Genomic DNA, 19504 nt, shown 5'->3' with positions numbered 1-19504 from the left:
TAAATTCTTTTCATACTTTGGATAAAGCTCTCAGAGACGCTTACAGCCACTCTCGTGTTATAATTACACCAGTATAAAAATAAATAAGTTGTTTTTTCTACGTTCAAGATCATTGCATTCTACTTTACATAACTCTTGTTTTCGAACGCGCTTAACTTCCTTACCGCCCCATCCCAGTCAACTCCTCCAGTTTGACAACCACCGGTTTTTCTTGCAAGTGTGCAACGGTGCATCTGAGCTGCACTCACACATTCCCGGCTTCACGGTCCACCACCCCCCTATATAAGCCTAGACTTGAGTCACCTTGAACTTCACTCAGCTCTGCACTGCGAACCACCCCGGGACGTTACTACGTTGGTGTGCTGTGAAATGTTGTGTTGGTTAGTTCAATGAACTGTGTGGTGAAATAAATATAAAGATGAAGGCCGTACTACAAACGGTGAGTTGTGTTTTGTTTTGGTTATTAGTTTAGGTTCTCCCTCTAAGGGCGGGTAGGGCGGAAATTGTGAGAGATGAAAACGTTTGGGTACGAAAATTTGTGAGAGATGTAGTCAAGTAGGACTCTTCAGGACAATATTGAATGTTTAGTTATTTAATTTTTAACGTTAAGAGTCGCATCTCAAACTAATTTAATTAAATAAACAAATTGAATGTTAGTATTGTAACAACTGAATTTTAGTTTACGAAATAATAAATTTTAGACTTTAGATAAATAGACAGTAATGCATATTATGAAATGCATGTCAATTGACTGTAAAAAAGATCTCGTAAGTAACTGAAAGAAAATACATTTCAGCATGTGATGATTAAACATCGAAAGTTTTCAAAACATTTGCTCAAACACGTTTTCAGCATTCCTGTAATGTAAACTGGCAATGACGTCATCGTTATCTCAAATATTTGATTTATGTTCTGTTGACAAGATCTGAGTAATTAAGCAATTATGTAGTATTTTGTACTTTCATTCGTTGATACAAAGAATGGTGATGTTTCTCTGTAAGAAGAATTCGTTTGTTCACACAATCATCCATCTCAATTTATAGAGCGTTGTCCTTATTCCATTTGTGTATTTAGTGCTCACTTAATAAAGCAATAATAAAATACTTATAATAAAGTAATAATAAAATATTTATTACTTGTTTATTTAATTCTAGTGAATGAACAAAAGATATTTTATTACTAATTAGAAATTATTACGAACGCAATCAGTGCACATCGGTAGACAATAAAAATTGTGTTAAACATAATAATATTCAAAGATTTTAAATCTTCGCAAACATGACATTTCGTTTACTTATTTCTTCATAGAGCTAATGTTTGTGACGAAAATTATTCTAAAGTTATTGGGTACGTTTGAAAATTATTACTATCTTAGTTTCTCTACAACATTCCACCAGCTCGCACTAAGCGTTTCGATGACTCTTTTATAATGCTAACAGCTAGGGACTGGAATTCGCTGCCTGCTGCTGTCTTTCCCGAAGACTATAATCCGGGCATTTTCAAGGCGAGAGTGAATAGGCACTTTATACATGGCAGATATGTACCATCCTAGACTGCATCCCACTTAACATCAGGTGGGATTGTGGTCAAATAACTACCATGTTATGCATTTAAAAAAACAACAAGAGTATTTATAGTTCTACACTTTCCCAATTAAAGCACATTTTTGTCATGAAATCAAACAATTTTTTCTGAAGTCTATGTAAAAGGCTTTATTTCAAAATTAGGACTATGTCATACTCGTAAGAGCTGGTGGGAAAGTTAATTTGAAATACGGCAGATGGGTTATGACGTAATAATTAATACAGATTGGTAGCAATAAATGTGTCCAACATCGTTGTAATTTATGTAATATCAAAGGTGTAAGATCCAAGCAATAAACTTTTCTTATCATGTTAAGTATACATCATATTATCACCGAGAGACTAAACTAGTAGTAGTAGTAGTAAAGTCAATTAGATTTATTTAATACCTAATGTTTTCACTTATTGATTATCAAATTATGATAATTACTTGTGTAAGTAATTGAGTGGACTTTAAGATGTGGCATTATCCTTAATAATAATTTGAGCTACGAGTATTTGACAGATTTACGAGTATAGTTCCAAAATACTGGACTGTCCTGTCGATGACATTGACAGTGGGGCGCCACCGTCAATACCGGATCGCTGGTTCAGATTTTTGCCATGTTGGAAACCATATAGTTGAACGATGGTAGCGCCCCCCTGTCATTGAGTTTGGCGGGACAGTTCAGCATGGGTCATCTATATTAGAGTTGGCAAGAAAGAGTAATAACTCATTTTGTTTAATTCGGGATCATGATCAGCTTAATTGGGATAGAGTTTGTTTAGAGTATGTTTAGATTTCTGTATTATTTTGTTTACTTAAGAGTAAACAAAATAATACAGAAATCTAAACATGTTTGGCAAAATGTGACAAAATTATGTATGTAAACCCCTTTGCTTGAATTTGTGTCTGTCTTGTTGGTCCTTAAATAAATAAAAATAAAAATAAATGTTAAAAACTATGTTTATTTTTTTCCCAAAAGCGCTTTATTTCTTAACTAAACGATTTCTGCTTCTTTACATTAAGTAGGTATTGTCTTTCTTTCAAAATATTTTTTTAATAAATATAAGTTAACGAGCTCATTCTGAATAATATTAAATATGAAACATGACATGTTTTAGCAATAAAAATCAATAAATTGTTTAAAACAAAAAAACACGTGGATAAGTTAATATGATATAAAGGAAGTTTCTACTTATAGTCGTACAACCTACTTCATTATGATTATCATTTCTAATGACTGTCACTTGTCTTGATGTCCGCTAACAGTCGCTGCTTCCTACCTTATTTATGGGAAACGATCATATCACCTTTTTAATAGACGACCCTATTGTTATTGTCTACCATTGTCACAGAAATTATCATTAATTCCAACTTTCACGTATTTATTATAATTGCTCATTAATTTAATTCACTTTAGTTAGCTTTGACAGTTGTACAAGTACGTTTTGTTTTTAAATAGTGTTGATATTATTTATTGGCGTTCCAGATTTATAAGCTCTTACATTATTCATGTTTATGATTATATTAATAATCTCTTTTTTTGGATCGATTTCTGATATACACGCATGTATGAGTATATGCATAGACCTATTAATACCAATTATATTGTCGCGCAAAAACTAATGTAACCCGGCCTATAGAATCAACTTCTGATACAGCAATTACATTGATTTACGTTAACAAGATGTGATTATTCGATTGTCACTCGAGTCGGTAATCAATCGGGTATAAATCATCGATTGTTGAACTCTAGTAATTGATCGTTCGGTCATCGAGATGCGATGCTTGAGTGGACACGATAGTGTCATTAAAATCACCCCTTTTATGTAAGATTGATAGCTGTCAATTAGAGGTGGGTTGGATGGGTCGAGAAATTTATTGCTGCTTGTTTGATTTGAGCTATCGTATCTATGAGAATAGTAGTATTTAACCATAAATGTCTGATCAGCCTGTTCTATTGTGAGGGTTGTGAGAGCTACAATTAGCGCTCCTGCACACGACGCCGGCGGCGGTTTTACTCGGCGCGTATGAACAGTGCAGGAGCGCTTAGCGATATCCGACGCCTAGGTATCGTCATAAATTATGACACTGGGTTTGTTACCTGATTTACAACTTACACGATGTAACAAGAATACTCTCAAAGCGATTTTTGTCCTTTGTTTGAAATATAATTTCAATTTTCCTATTCTTAATCCGACGATCTGGTGAGGGTCGCGGGAGGTGCAGGATGCAGGCGGCGCAGGACCGGTCTTTGTGGAAATCTTTGGTGGAGGTCTTTGTCCAGCAGTGGACGTCATTTGGCTGGAACGAACGAGTTCCTAATTACTTTAGATTATTATTATTATTGAAAGTCGAAGGTAGAGTCGAAATCATATCAAATAGTACGACAATGAGTGACATTTATTAATTCGAATGCTATAAATCAGAGTATTTAACTAAATTCACAATTTTTTTAATGTTGTGTCCAATTATTAGTGACAGGGAAAACGCTTAAAATTAAATCAAAACATTTAGTTAAAGAAAAAGAAATATTTTTTAGCATGTCATGGCCGTCAGTCCGATTTAGCCATTACATTACTTATAGCAGTTGTTGAAGTAGAATTTTGTCAGTAGGTAACAGTTTACTTTTTAACTTGTTTTGATTTACTGTAAGTTGAAATTTATTTTTCTATTTCTGACACACACAAATAACACACTAATAATTACTGATAGTCGGAGGGAAATTTTGACGTATCTTCCGAGATTTCATACTTAGCTAAGGATATGATCAGTAACCAGTAGTGATAATATTTTATATTTTTATATTCTATTAAATATTAAATTTAGCCTGGGTTGCACCATCTTACTTTAACAAACATCAATAATCTGTCAAACTCCATACAAATTAAATCGGTTTGTACTTATTGTTACTTTCGGTCAAAGTTAAGTAGTGCAACTCAGCCTTGCCTTAGCGTTACAAATTCGTATTAAATATTTTTTTATACATATTTGTTAAATTGTTTGTCATCATAACACACTAATAAAGCATGTCACAAACATAATTTATACTAGGCCTACTTCTGAACGCATTACGTCACTGTCCCTGTTTATTCTGGTGTTCCAGTTTGGCCCACACTAATAGAAATTACGTAATATTGCCTAAACGGGAAATATCCCATAGTAAGAGTGAAACCACCTAATGATATAACAGAACGAGTTGATTGATGGAAATAGTTTTTCCTTTTGAGTACAAGATTAAGAAGTATTTTAATAATACGAATTTCAATTCGCATACACATTACGATATGCACAAATCCTATATACGAAATTATGTATGATTGCTACTAATCCCATTTTATTATAATACCCGTGCTACTCGGAGCGAGAAGAATCAGCAAGAAGGCAAATAACAAAGAAGTAAAGTGTACTTACCTCGTAAGTGCATGGGATTGGGCAGTGGCTTCCGAGCGCGAGTTGTACCTAAGTATATTCACTTGATCCACACTTTTCAACAGCTTCACTACACACCGTTAAAACAAAAAACGTTCTATAAAGCAAATCACAATGATAAAATCCATCGAAATCCGAAAGAAAAACTCAAATTTTAAGGGAGCGTCGCGCGACCCGACCGAAGACATTTGACAACTCTCGATATCACAACAGATAACCTCCCAAGTTTTTGACAATTACTTACTACCAACTTTTAAACATTTATTATCGCAGAAATAATAATTTCTATAACAAAATAGGTCAAACTACGTTCTTTTCTTTTTCATGTATTCTTTTCGAGATCAGGTTACTAAAGACAAAAAATATTATTATTAAATATAGTCCCATGATTGATTGCTTATCTATTCTAAGTTACGAGATATCATTGTTACGAAGGTGCGTGGTTTATCGTAACTTTCTTTTCGTTATGTATTTAAAATAGCTGCGTTAGATGATAAGTTAAAAAAAAAATTGTGTACAATAGCAAAAGCAGAAGTTATGTTAGACAAAAGCTCTGCACGTAGAGTCTAATAAAACTTTAATAAATAAAATTTATTTAATGAAATCTTTAATATCTCAGGTTTTTAAATTATTAAATGTCTTATGGATAATAAGTAAATAAAAGTAATATTGCAAGATTTGCTACAGAAATATACTCTTTCCAACCTGAATACAAATTATTTAAGGCAAAAATAAAGTAAACAAGTAGGTAAAAGTGGGCGCTAACTTATCCTACTGTTGACTTAAACTACTTTTCTAAGGCACGTTAATTACCATTTATCAGTTGCCCTAACAATATTGGAGAGAGCAATGCATATAATTATAAAACTCAAAAGCTGTACCTGTTAACAGACGTACCTAATGCATACAGCTTTCAGCTTGACTGTCGTCTGTAAATGGCTTAATTGATAAGGTCTAAAAGCAGTTCAGAATTCAATCAGTTATCAGTTACGGCTAGAAGTTGTAGGTTTTACTTTTAGTTCCCACGGTGGCTGGTCAGTAACTTGGTTAAGAGCGACAGTGGTTTATGACAACTGTTTACCGTCTTATATCATCCTTACTATGTACACACTTCCTTATTATTTAAATAATAGTATTTAACTGTCTCTCGCTTTTGATTTTCGTTTTGTTATCTATATTGGATTGAGTTTAAAGCTTGTTTACAGAGCGGTTATTCAATATTAAGTTATTTTTATTACGATGATAAAAAGCTTCAAACCAATCATTTAGTTAGTTACGTAGCGGATATTATAAATTTATTCATTAACATTTTATGATTACGCGGATTAATCATGTATTTCATTGTGCATGTTTTACTTGTACTTGCAATACACAATTTCTAAATTTTTTCAGTGATAACCTGCGATTACTTCCTACTCTTTTCTGTTCATTTAAGCATTTACAAAAAATATAATTTATATGTACTTTTATTGAAACAGGTACACGTTATTTTTTTGTACCTTTTTTACTAACAATCGAAAAAAACTCTTTGTGACATACAAAAATATCTTTGCGAATAGGTATAGTTACTGGACTATTAGTTCCGATTTTTGCCACGTTGGACAACCATATAATTATGATATTTACAGGAGGGCGCTACTATCAATACTGGGTTATTATAATTGATTTTTGCCACCTTGACGTTTCAGAATCGTGGGACTATACATTTACATTATTATTCACGCGCGTATAGAGTTCGCGAGGTAGATTATTGTAAAGTTAAGTTCTTTATTTAGGCTTTGTTTACATTATAATATTCTATGAAATAATGCATAGTTTCCCACGGGTCGAGCCGGTAGTTAAAAGCGACAGTCTTCGGAAGCGCTTTCGCTGTGCGCATGGTCTCCGCTAAAGGGCAGAGAAATGGCGCGCCAGCGCATCCTAGGGCCGTAGGGCGTCAGGGCTGGCGAGGGCTTCAACTTATTTTAGTAAATCTGAAAATTAATTGAAGGTTGCGGAAAGCAATTGGATGTGGCCAGCGGACCGGACTTTGTGGAATTTCTTGGGGGTCGCATTTGTTCAGTAGTGGATGTCATAAAATGGCAAAAACGACCGAAAAAAGTACATTTTATCCCATTATTTTATTCTATTAACGAACGGTTTTCTAATCTCGGATATTTATTTATTAAATACACATTAAATCATCCATTTCCGGAAAAAAACATACAGTCGAATTGAGAACCTCTTCCTTTTTTTAAGTCTGTTAAAAATATTTTTCTAACTTTTGAAACTTTTACGAGTATAATAATTGCTAAGTATAAACCAAAACGATCGAGAAGATATTTTAGATGCCTATCTAAAAATGACATTACAGCTTCACGCTTCGCCAGCCCTACCAAAGTTAGCAAGCTTGTCACCACGAGCTATCGGCGGGGTACATCGCAACACGCACGCTCAGGGTACAAAATACAAGGTACCCTTAGAGAGCTGACCTTTAGCGAGCTTTTCTAGCGGGTGTGGCTGATACATTACTTAACTCCTTGGCGGAGCAGTGGAAAGTTATTATATTTATAATTATATAATTTATTTAGTTTAGGAGGATCAACGAATTCATACATTCTTAATATGCTGAGCTCTTTCGTTGAGCGTATTAATTTAGTTCAATTAATAGTTTAACTTAAGCAGCGTAGTAGTTATTGAAAAAGGAAGTTAGAGTAGTTCATGTCATATATAATGGAAATTGTCACATGCATGCCGATTGTTTCTTGCGAGATTGTTGAAAGTAATCTATTAAAGTTATTACAGGAAATATACATAAATTGTGCCTAAAAATTTCGAAAAAAAAGTTACGAAAAATCTTCTGGACTTGCGATTAAAAACACTTTGTATGTATCTTACCGAAAGCAAATAAAATAAATTTCTGTGACATCAGATAGTTTCTTCAACCGCTGTTTTAGCTCTACAACTAATAAATACGAAAACTCTAAAAAAGAAGGTTCAGTGGTTCATTCCGCGGCTTGAACGTTTCCACTTTCATTTAAATCTTCGTATTTACAATTTATAAATCGTTAAACTATGTACACAGCCTTGCCCATAACCCCTAGATGGTGATTATGTACTTGATCCATGACATCTAACACACGCTTTAGCTTAAGCTCATTATAATATCAGTATGGCATGGCAGGACGAGTTCACAAGCTTTCGCGAGCTGACCTTTGGAAAGGGCTCGGGATGATAGCTATTAAATTACATTAGGTAAGCTGCATTGAATAATTTGCATGCAATGGTGGGAAGTTACCGCAGTGGTTAATATTTTACGTTGTTTACTTTAACTTTATGACTTCCTGAGCAAAGTAAAAGTTTATATAGACTTCATTGCAGTTAAATGAAATGATATAATATTATTTATTTACTCAGGACCTTGGTGTGGTCATTTATAGTATTTACTTATTCGTGAATAGAACAGTAGTACCAATTACACTATTCAAATAAGACGTAACAAAGTTCAGAATAACATTTAAGTACCTACTTATAAACAATTTAACTTAGGAAAGCTACATAAATCAGATGCGATTATTTTCACAGTAACCCAGACATTCTGCTAGTAACGTACTCCACCCCTCTGCAAATACGTCACATTTTGGGTTTTGGTCCAGGAAACGATTGAGAGCACTTAATGTACGTGGTATGGGTGATTTCGATCTTGAAACCGTATGGTGATATAGAAAGATAGCTAGCCAAAGTAACCCTTGACTGTTTATTCTCGCCTAAGCCTCTGCACCAGTTTTAGTACATAGAGGTAGATAGGACTCTTTGAGATGAACAGGGGCTAAATTGAGTCCCACAAAAAACTTTTACGGGGTTTGGTAAATTCATAATATGTATGTTATTAAAAAGTAATTTTGATTATGGACAAGAGATGAATAATTTCTGTGACAGACTAAATTTCTGCGAAGCTGCGGGCATGACTTATTGAATACGTAATAAATAATTTCCATGGTTAAGTAAAAACTTAAAGTACAGGTAATTAATAATATAAATTATGGTTATGAATCTTCTCTCAACTGTTCACTTATGATTGCTTGATGAGAACTGCGTCAACTTATCATTACAGTGAAATGTTATGACTGATTGAAAACAACAAGACATCTATTTGTGTAATTCTAAATGATTTCCGATCGAAATCATGTAGGTGTGGTGGCTAGTAAATATTAGGAATTTACCAATAAATAAAAATAAAATGCATAATACAGTTTATTACTTCCGTTTGTAGACTGAACATTTGAAACTGATATTTTGATGTATTTGTGGGGTATTTTTACCTACTTTAAGTAAGATTTTAAATGCAGAAGTAAGCACATTATCAATAACTTTATTATCGATATGTAATTGAGATTTGGATGAGTCAATGAACTTTTACAATTAATCTAAACGTCATCAAAGTCAGAACGAGAATCAATTACGTAAATGCCAATCTAGTTAGAACAATGAGCTCCTCTCCAGCACTAACAAGGCCCGGTAGCACGACTGGCCCGTAACGCCTCAAAGCGAGTAAATCTATCGAGTGCTCACGATGATTTAGCGTGCGGGCGAATACTCGATGTATCGATAGCTGGAAACGGTGAGAGGTCACAGACCATTAAACATTGTTGGTGAAACAGACAATAGATTTTGAGAGACTAGGACGGCTATTTTTGATAAAATCTAACAAGACGACTTTTAATACCAGAATGTTTTTCTTTAGAATAGGTAGGGGAGAGTTCGGTATATTGTACCGCCGGGTAAATTGTACCACCCTCATATTTCGTTAAGTATTTATTGAATGTCTGTAATTGCAACACTCAGCGATACACAACTAAATTCAATTGATATCGGCCATGTGGTTTTTGCCGTGACAACGAACACGTGTGTTTTATTTTGAAAAGTATTTTTTCATTCTTTTCAAGTAACTTTTGACAATGCATGTTTAGTTTGTAATTTTGTTAAATTTAATCACAGGGTGTTTCTAATATGTTATTTAGAAACGTAAATTAGTGTGGATTACAATTATTTAAAACATTTTGCGGTATTTATAAGCTATATTTTTTTGCGATTTTTTAAAAGCACTATCACCTAGTCGGCTAAATTGTACCACATCAAGTTGTATGGAACTTTACCAAAGGATTTTGAAATTTTTTTTAGTAAATCATATTTTGAAGTTATAATAGCGTAGTTATGTTTGATTAACAATAAATGAAAGCAAAAGACTGGCAAAGTAGATTAGATACAAGTGTGCGTTACGATAATTGGAATTACAAAACTTTTACTCAAAATCGCGATAACGTGTAAAACAATATCAATTGTCTATGTTATTAAGTACTGTTCCTTTTCGTTACCTAATTTGTTAAGAATGTATCGTATAATATTTTGCCATAGTTTTTTTATAGGCTTGAAATTTATTGAAATCCATATTAGTAACCCTGTGGTACAAATTATCGAACCGGTTGGCTAAATTGGACCGAAGCTCTGAACTCGTAGTTTGTTGATTTGTGCTAAATATACAACAATTGTGTTGATTAATACCTACGAAATAGTAAGTTCAATAATTTCTCTTTAATTATATACCATGAACATTAGCAAAAACAAAAGAAAACTATGTGTAAAATGGGATTGAAAAAAACTGGTCCAAATTAGCGGACTCTCCCTTATAATTCAGACTTTTCTTTATAATTGCCAAGTTATTTGTAACATTTTCATGTAAAATGTTGCAAAGATGAGACCATAAATATGATTCTCACTGTGAAAAAGTTATCAAATATTATGTCTTGACTCTACTACTACTAAGTTTTAATTAGTTAGTGCTAAGTTAAGTAATTTTATTGAATAATCAAAATTTTGTTTAATGTTCAACGTACGGTTTACCACACAAAATTGTTGTTCCACGACACACGACTTGCTTCCGTAATTTCAAGTTTACACGCCCTGAAGATCACGAAGGCCTCAGATCCCGACTACTGAGTTTCTAAACCTGCTCGTCGAAGTATTGTAAGGTATAAATAACGTATGTTTCAACAGTATCAAGCCTACAATATACCTTTTACCGGGCATCGGGCGAAGACAATAAATCTCACGGCTCACCATACATCGTGAAGGGCGACCTAATATGTACAATCGACAGCACATACGGCTATCCATTTTCGTTGTGTTTCTCATGACATGCTGTAGCCGGTCGAGATGGCTAAGGGTTATGAAGTAAGTTATTACACTGATCGTAGAGAACAGACGATAAGACCTTCAATTTTCCATCTAATGCGATCTTATTAGAATTTATGACACACTAGCTTTCCGCCCGCGGCTTCGCCCGCGTGGAATTTTGTCTGTCACAGAAAAACTTTATCGCGCGCGTCCCTGTTTCAAAAACCGGGATAAAAACTATCCTATGTTCTTTCCCGGGACTCAAACTATCTCTATGCCAAATTTCATCAAAATCGGTTGCGAGGTTTAAGCGGGAAAGCGTAACAGACAGACAGACAGACAGACAGACAGACAGACAGACAGACAGACAGACAGACAGACAGACAGACAGNTATCCTATGTTCTTTCCCGGGACTCAAACTATCTCTATGCCAAATTTCATCAAAATCGGTTGCGAGGTTTAAGCGGGAAAGCGTAACAGACAGACAGACAGACAGACAGACAGACAGACAGACAGACAGACAGACAGACAGACAGACAGACAGACAGAGTTACTTTCGCATTTATAATATTAGTTGGGATTAGTTGGGATTACGTCTGTCCATTTAAATCGTATATCTAAGACATTTTATTAATCACTAGCTGACCCGGCGAACTTTGTACCTACTGCCTATGTTCATCAGAAATAATGGAAGAATCTCATGATTATGGTGAAAAATTTTTTCAAATCGGTCCAGTAGTTTTGGAGCTTATTCAATACAAACAAAATACCAATCATTCTCTTTAAAATATTGATGTAGTAGTGTAGTGTAAAATATGTATAGTTAACAAAGAATATAACAAATTAATTAATTCAAATCGTTATTATATTTTAAGTTTCAGTCAGAAAGCCAGAAAAACAAAACAGGAAAGCTTTCATAAAGCTTGAAAATACTTCTCCTGCTGCAGTTAAATAAAAACATGACTCGGAAAATCCGGAAGCAAGACAATAAATAAATGTTACCTTATAGAAATCATCAATTCATCAATGTGGCGAATTCACTTTCTCTCGATTCACGAAGAAGCATTGTTGGTGTGGGCGTCACGAAATCCTCGCTTGCCCTTTCGCCCCGGGTTCGCATGCATAATGCGCACGATGCACTTTCTATTGCAGATATCCTAGCTCAGATTACAGTCATTTAGCTCTAATAGCTAGTCGTTGATTTAGTAAGGTGTCGGTTGTCAGCTAAAGGCTTTATTTGATAGATGGGTTTGATACTTTGAACTTGGTTGGGATCGGTGCGAACAGATGAGCAATGTGCTTGCGGTTATGGGTTCTCAATATGTATTGTACAGTCGTATACAAAAGCTTTTTTCTTTTTGATAAATTAGCTACTTAAAATATTTATTGCTTTCATGAAAATGGGCTAACATTATAATAGCATTGTCACTATGTTTGTTGGAAAGATGTCAGCATAAATTCATCTTTAATTGATTTAATTTCAGTGTGATTGAGTTTTAAATCATGTGGGAGTATTACTATACTTTATAGCTTTTCTTGATCTCTCTAAATGAGTTACTGAAGATGAGTAAAAATAATAAAACAAACATTATTTTCTCTCACTAGAATTTCAACAACTTCAAGACGTATGTTAATAATAATCGGTAATTGACTGTCTAACTGTTCTACTATTTTAATTTAAATCTTTGAATAGATGATTTGATTATTGGATTTAACTTGCAGCAATTAATCGCACATTCTAAATCTCTTAGAGCCAAATCACACGGTGCGTTGCGGCGCCGCACCGTAAAGACATTTCGATTTCGCGACGCCGCACCACTCGTGTGCCTGCCACAGATATTTCTATGTAAGACGACGCAGCGACACCGCTTCGTGTTCGCACCGCAGCCGCAACGCATCGTGTGCTTTGGCTCTCAGGCTAAACCACATGCTAAATGCAAGATTTATTGCATAGAAATGCAATTTACGGTGTTAATTATACAATACTTGACTACCGATCGGTAGATATGGTCTGGTAATCACTATAATAATAAACAGTATGGGCGTGGAACAACGACACCTTGCTATGCATCAGTGTGATTTACGATATTTACTTATATGGTATATCATGCAGATCAGTATGAAGATTTAATAATTACTTATTTTGTGTTTGCTTGTTATATTCATGTAGCTTATAGTGTCGTAAATAGCTAAGATACTTTTAAAAAGACTGATTTCATTTCTTTATTTACTTTTCGGTTCAAAAATGTATCTCAAAAAGAACATTACGTGAGTAATATGTACCTAGTGCACTTAATGTATTATGTTAGTAAGTACAAAAATAATTGCACCCTCAATCACTTTTAATTTTATAATATTGTAAATTAATCAAAGTCTATCTTTCTTTTTGAGACTCATTCATGCAAGAGGAAGCATAGAGTCGTATTATATTCTAAAAATCTGTTGCATAACGTGATTTTTCGCGCTCTATCGCGAAATCAAACCCGATACTTCTAGATTGAAGATTCTAATTTAATCCAGTAGACCGTGGAGGCTTTAGTAAAGTTTAGATAACATCGAAGAGCTCGAATGAATGACTTACTTGACTTATGGTCCTATGTCCCCTAGATGGATAGGGCAGAGGGCGTCCACAACAGTCCTCCATCGCGTTCGGTCTTGAGCTATGTGTTTGATCTCGCTCCAAGTCTTGCCGATCTTCCGATCTTCTTCGCCTCGTCTGCCACAGTGCGCCGCCAAGTTTGCTTGGGGCGACTACGTTTGCGAAGGCAGCGGTTGACGAAGACCTGCAGCTGGTGCTAGATGACCTTGGTGACCTTCCACGTTTCACACCCATAGAGCAGCACGGATTTAAATGGCTCGAATGAATGGCGTAACGTATATCGCAGTCGTAGGAAAACTGTAAATGCAGTGCGTATACTCGTAGTCTACGCTTCACGGCTGTCGCGTATGCTGTCATAATGTCACCATTCGCTTTCTATAGAGCACTGTTATGTCGAATACACTGTTGTTTTAATTTTAAGTATAAATCAATCAAAATCAAAAATATTTATTCAGTTTAGACCACAAGTGGCACATATGAACGTCAATAGAAAATAATAAAAATAGAAAAGGTAGCCCTTATGGGGCACTTTACATGTCTCCTTATCTTTTGGGCCCTACCAGCGCTTCGAGACAAACATAATTATGGCAAGTGCTGAGAAGCTATTCGTGATAATCGCAGTATGTAATAATATAAAAAGGGAAAGAATTAGTAATGGATCGTAGGGTGACTAATACTCGTTTTCACCATCAATCTCTAATTTTTAAGTGACCCCTATGAAAACAAAATTCATATTAAGTGTTACCATAGGGGTCACTTAAAATTAGGGATTGATGGTGAAAACGGATATAAGTGACTCTACTTGCTACTTTTTATTTCCCATTTAGTCAAATAATGGGAAATTAGATGTTTCATTTTTTTTCAAAATGTTTATTTGTTACAATATTTTATTTATGGTCGACTGAAAGGTCAAAGGTCAACACTGACATTGAAAAATAACTTTCCTTAAAAAATATGTCCAGTTTACTTTCCTAATATTTGGTGTCTCTCATAATGCCCATAATTATGTTTTAACGTCGAATACCGTACACTGGTTTTCCGGCCATGCCAAACGATATTCTACCTATCTATACTCAGCCTATGATCTAGACAAGATTCTCAAAGCTTCCTACATTAGATACTACTGACACTTCATGCCTCGTCAAAGGCTAAATTGGCGCTTGCCCAGCGAAAGTGGTTATGGTTTGTAATTTCCATACTATAATTAACCGCTCATCAGCAAGTCGCAGGTCGACGCGGACCTAAACACGAGACCTTACCTTAAGTGCACTATGAAGAGAAAACTTGCACCCGCCTTAGGAAACTTGTAAAATGTAGGAAAACTTGTCCACTGTTGAATTCCAATGAATCCAACGGTTGTTTTTATGCGAACATAATTTGTATAGAGGTTCTTGTTTGCGAGATAGACTTGGAATTATGAAGTTACTTCGAAATATGTGGGCTATTCCTTGAAACCTTAAGAAGTTATTTTAGTGAAATAAAATATCGTTTTATAACTTATTATAATTATAAGAACAACTGATGTATCGGTCTTCGACATTGAACATTTTTTTAAATAATGAGTCAAACTTCTTATAATTAGGTATGAGGTCACGTAGTACACATATTTCAAGCCGGTATTAAGTATTAACAGAGATTTTTCTTCTTCCAGATACGGATACTAGTCATAATACAAGTAATTCAACACGTCCGCTGTCAAGATGGGTTCAGCAACCAGGACCTCCTGCGCCTGCAGCAGATCGCCTCCAACGAAGGGCAAGTGGAAACCATCACCAGCTATAGCACCAACATCATCCAGAGGGACCCCAACACGCAGTCCATCAGCTCTGTGAGCGTCAGGTATCAAATGGCAGACCCAGACAAAAACGATGAGTACAATAGAGCAGATCGTGCTAGACCAAGAAAAATCTACCGCATCAAAAACCCCTTCCAACGCCCAGAGGATGAGGAAACCAGACAGCCAGAACAAGAAACACAAGACAGCGGCACGGGGGCTAGTAACCAGTACGCGTCAGTACAGTACTCCTTACCACCCGAAGAGTTCCTACAACAGATGAGGGAGAGAGAAAACCAGTACTACCAACAGCAACAGCAACAGCTATCCACCCAAGCTTCCAACTTGGGTTACACAGCAACACCACAGCCGCAGTACCAGTACTCTACAGCAGCTCCTTCCAGTTATGAAAACAATAACCAGCAACAAAACCAGATCCCACAGTTAGAACCGAAAATGTCACATGTCCCAACATTTATCACCAACTCAAATCCGTACCAATATGGCTCATCAAATACGTTCGGTTTAGACACCATTCAAAGCACTCCATCTCCTATTCCTTCATACTTATCAACTGCTTTACCTAGTAATCAATTTGTAGGTACACCATCAAGCAGTTATGTTTCAAGTTCATCTCCTATTTATTTATCAAGTCCTCCTAACTTACAACAGTACGTGTCATCACCCTTATCTAATATTCAAACTGGAACGTCCGATTATGGAAATAATAGGATTACTTCGACACTTGGAAGTAATTCGCTAAATTACGATAACGAAATAACTAAAAAGATGCAAATTGACCACTATGACAACTCCGCTAATGGAGTAAGATATCCCATAAACGTACAGCAATATCAAAATGAGTATCCTAGTTCCACGCCAGCTCCTTCTTCGTCTCCTTACTCTGAATCAGTTCAAGAATCCTGGCAAAATTCATTGCAAAAGTCTTTACAAGATATGGCTACTCAGTATCAAAATAGTCAATACAACAATAACCAAGATAATAATGCTGATAATTTGAACGCTGAAACTCATCGTATTTCAAATATTCCTCCAGCAAATAATGTATTTTTAAATCTTGTTCAACCTGATTTCATGATGAACAATTTAAAGTCACGCAATAGAGAACCAGAGTCAGATAATGGACAGTACACTTATTACTCTCATGGCGACTATGGTTGGAAAATGCCATCGAAAAAGCCACCCAGTAACCAAGAGGTATACACACCTGCGAATTATCGATACCAATCATTTGGTTCACAATCTACTGAATCACCAGCGGTTAGTCAAATGAGTTTTCAAATGGATATAGGAAGGTCACACGGCTATGATCAAATATCTAAGTCTAGCCCTGAAACTTTAGATCCATCTGATTTTGCGAAAGCTGCAGCTAAAGCTCATGAAAAGCAAATGCAGCAGCAGCAGCAACATCAGCATCAACAGCAACAGCAACAACAACAGCAGCAGCAACAACAATATTATAACAGCTTTCCACCTAACTACAACACTAATAATTACTTTGGAAATATATCCCCAGGTAGTAGTAGTAGTACTAGTTATGGAAATAATGATAAACAAAGAAACAGGTATCTCGATAATACAAACTCTAACTCTTATGCATATAGCACACAATCAGTTGTGTCGGGGTCGCCGTATGTTTATCCTAATTCAAAGGATAATGTAGAAAGCAAACCTAAACAGCCATTTGATCATGATAAAGCATTGAAAAATATTGTTCCCATTGACGTTTCAAATGTAGTCCCTAATTCTGATTCTCAAGGTAAAGTTGTAACAGGAATAGATAACAACAATAAATTCGGGTTATCCAGCTATGGAAAAGAACAACCTGATTTGAAACAGTATTATCGATCTATAACTGATTCTTACTACAAAGATAAAAATTCCATTTACGGATTCAATATTAAAGCAAAGCCTGATGAATACAACATTGGTGTAGAAAACGCTAAACAGGCTGAAAATATACAACAATATTTTGGAAAGCAACAATCACAGGATTCACTGTACAATCAAGCTATGAACGAAAATAAGCGCTACATAGAAGGTACCCCACAACCAGTTAGTTATGTATCGCCAAGTAGTAACATTTATCAGGACAGCATTCAATCCTCAGCAAACGTTCAACAACAAGGATTACAACGACCCCAAAACCATGTTTCTGATATTGCAAGTATTTTGAAACTTAATGATATCCCTTACCGTTTAACGCAAGGGCTATCCAGTGATTCATTAAGGCTGAATAATTATGACCAAGTAAGTTTACCAACACCTTTACCGATGAGACTTAATCAAAATGTAGGCAGTCATCAAATCGACGTTGCTAATGGTCTTCTGAATAAATTACTAAACAAACAGCAAAATCTTAATTTAAATAGACCAGAAATAGACACACAAACAGGTGGGTTAGTGTCAACGATCAATGGTTTTAAGGTAGCCAATCCATTCAATGTGGATTTAAAATTAGTTGCAGAAATGCTAAAAGGTAAACCATCAGTCGACGAATCTCATATTTTATCTTTACGAGACCCAATTAATAAACCACTGCCGTTAAAGATTGACATGTCACAGTTGCAGCAATTACTTCTAAAAAATGAAAATAATGGTGGGTTTGGGGTTATAACTGATGGCCTTAGTGCTGTGTCCAGTCCTTATTTGGAAATTTATAATTCCGGGCGCTTCCCGTATCAAGGAGTTAAGTATTCTAGAAGTCAAGAAGAAGAGGAAAGTATTATACCAATTGCTGATGCATCAAATACTCATCCCATAGGAGCGGTAATTGAAGAAGCGGATATAGCAAACGTTCGAGAGGCAAGCACGGGTACTGATATAACTGCACAGGATGAAGATGCCATATTACCATCATTTGTTGAAGACAGACCAAAAAATTCGTTTCCTTCTCGCGACAGGCTGAGGCATCCAAACGCACTAATACCAGGCCGTCATTCGTTTCAAAGAAAACATCCAAAATCTGATGTTGATGAGCCTTATCCCCTTCTGAAACCACCACCACCACATTCACCAAGGAATAGAGGTGCTAGAAGTAAATATGAAAAACATGGGCGAAGGCGACGCGTGTCGAAGCCTAGAATTGTTAGAGTTTTAAAAACAGAGCCATTGTTTGAATCTGGAAGTGATGTTGAAAATGATGAACCTGCTTTGCAAACCGTGTTGCAACCACCATCACAAATCGCAGAAGCCAAATCTGATGTGGACAAATTAGAAAGTACGTAAGATGTTCGCAGAAACAAAATTCTCTAATAGTTTTAACGTTTGCCAATTCATGTATTTTCTTTAAGTGTATTTAATATTTAACTTATTTTATTGAATCTCTACGAGGATTTTCAGGATGTCTAAGTCCTGAAAACTCTTCCGTATATTTAATCTTGTTAAGGTTCTACTTTAACGTTATCAATGTTATTTTTTAATTTGCAACATAGACATACTTTATTGTTTTTGCATCCCAAGACTGCTTGAAAGATGCAATATAGTATTTACTATAATCAAGGTATTATTTGAAGGCTTGAAAGTTATGGAATGAAATACTTACTCGTACCTAAGTAGGTACCTAACTGTCATTCATAAATTAAGTAAAAACTGAAAATGTTATTCAGTTAAAATTCTCAATTGATTCATACAATTGCAGTGATTACTGTAAATAAGTCTATGGCCCTAGATCTAAGTCAGAATCTTTATCTAAAATGTTAAGTTTTGTAAATATTTTATACTCTAGTTTAAGATAAATTAATTATAACCAACTTTTTTGTGATAAGTTGACGTTGTGTTAAGTTTTTGGGCGAATAAGATCAACTCTTACCGCTGTTAGATTGTTGATGTTACAAAAAATAAAATGTTTGGAATAATTGTCACTAGTTTTTATGTGGAGTCTACTACTATTGATTGACTTGTTTCGTGCGTAATCGTTATACACAATTAAGTGTGTTACGCATCTATGAATACTATC

The 19504-nt window shown here is 35.2% G+C and overlaps 1 protein-coding gene across 1 annotated transcript; it reads left to right on the top strand.

Annotated features, from left to right (window-relative positions):
* The first annotated feature begins 310 nt into the window (after positions 1 to 310).
* Positions 311 to 19404, top strand: LOC114352861 (myb-like protein AA). The gene is made up of 2 exons (XM_028304604.1): positions 311 to 439; positions 15403 to 19404. The coding sequence occupies exons 1-2, from the start codon at positions 419 to 421 to the stop codon at positions 18772 to 18774; spliced, it is 3393 nt and encodes a 1130-aa protein (XP_028160405.1). The 5' UTR covers positions 311 to 418; the 3' UTR covers positions 18775 to 19404.
* Positions 19405 to 19504: the final 100 nt, after the last annotated feature.

The sequence above is a fragment of the Ostrinia furnacalis genome, unplaced genomic scaffold (genome assembly GCF_004193835.3).
Source record: "Ostrinia furnacalis isolate ACB-3 unplaced genomic scaffold, ASM419383v2 OfSCF1459, whole genome shotgun sequence".
Classification (NCBI taxonomy): domain Eukaryota; kingdom Metazoa; phylum Arthropoda; class Insecta; order Lepidoptera; family Crambidae; genus Ostrinia; species Ostrinia furnacalis.
This window is presented reverse-complemented; position numbering and strand designations above follow the sequence as displayed.

Coding starts and splice junctions, on each gene's coding strand:
- LOC114352861 (XM_028304604.1), top strand. CDS start 419: ATGAAGGCCGTACTACAAACG. Junction 440..15,402: donor TGAAGGCCGTACTACAAACG/GTGAGTTGTGTT, acceptor TTCTTCTTCCAG/ATACGGATACTAGTCATAAT.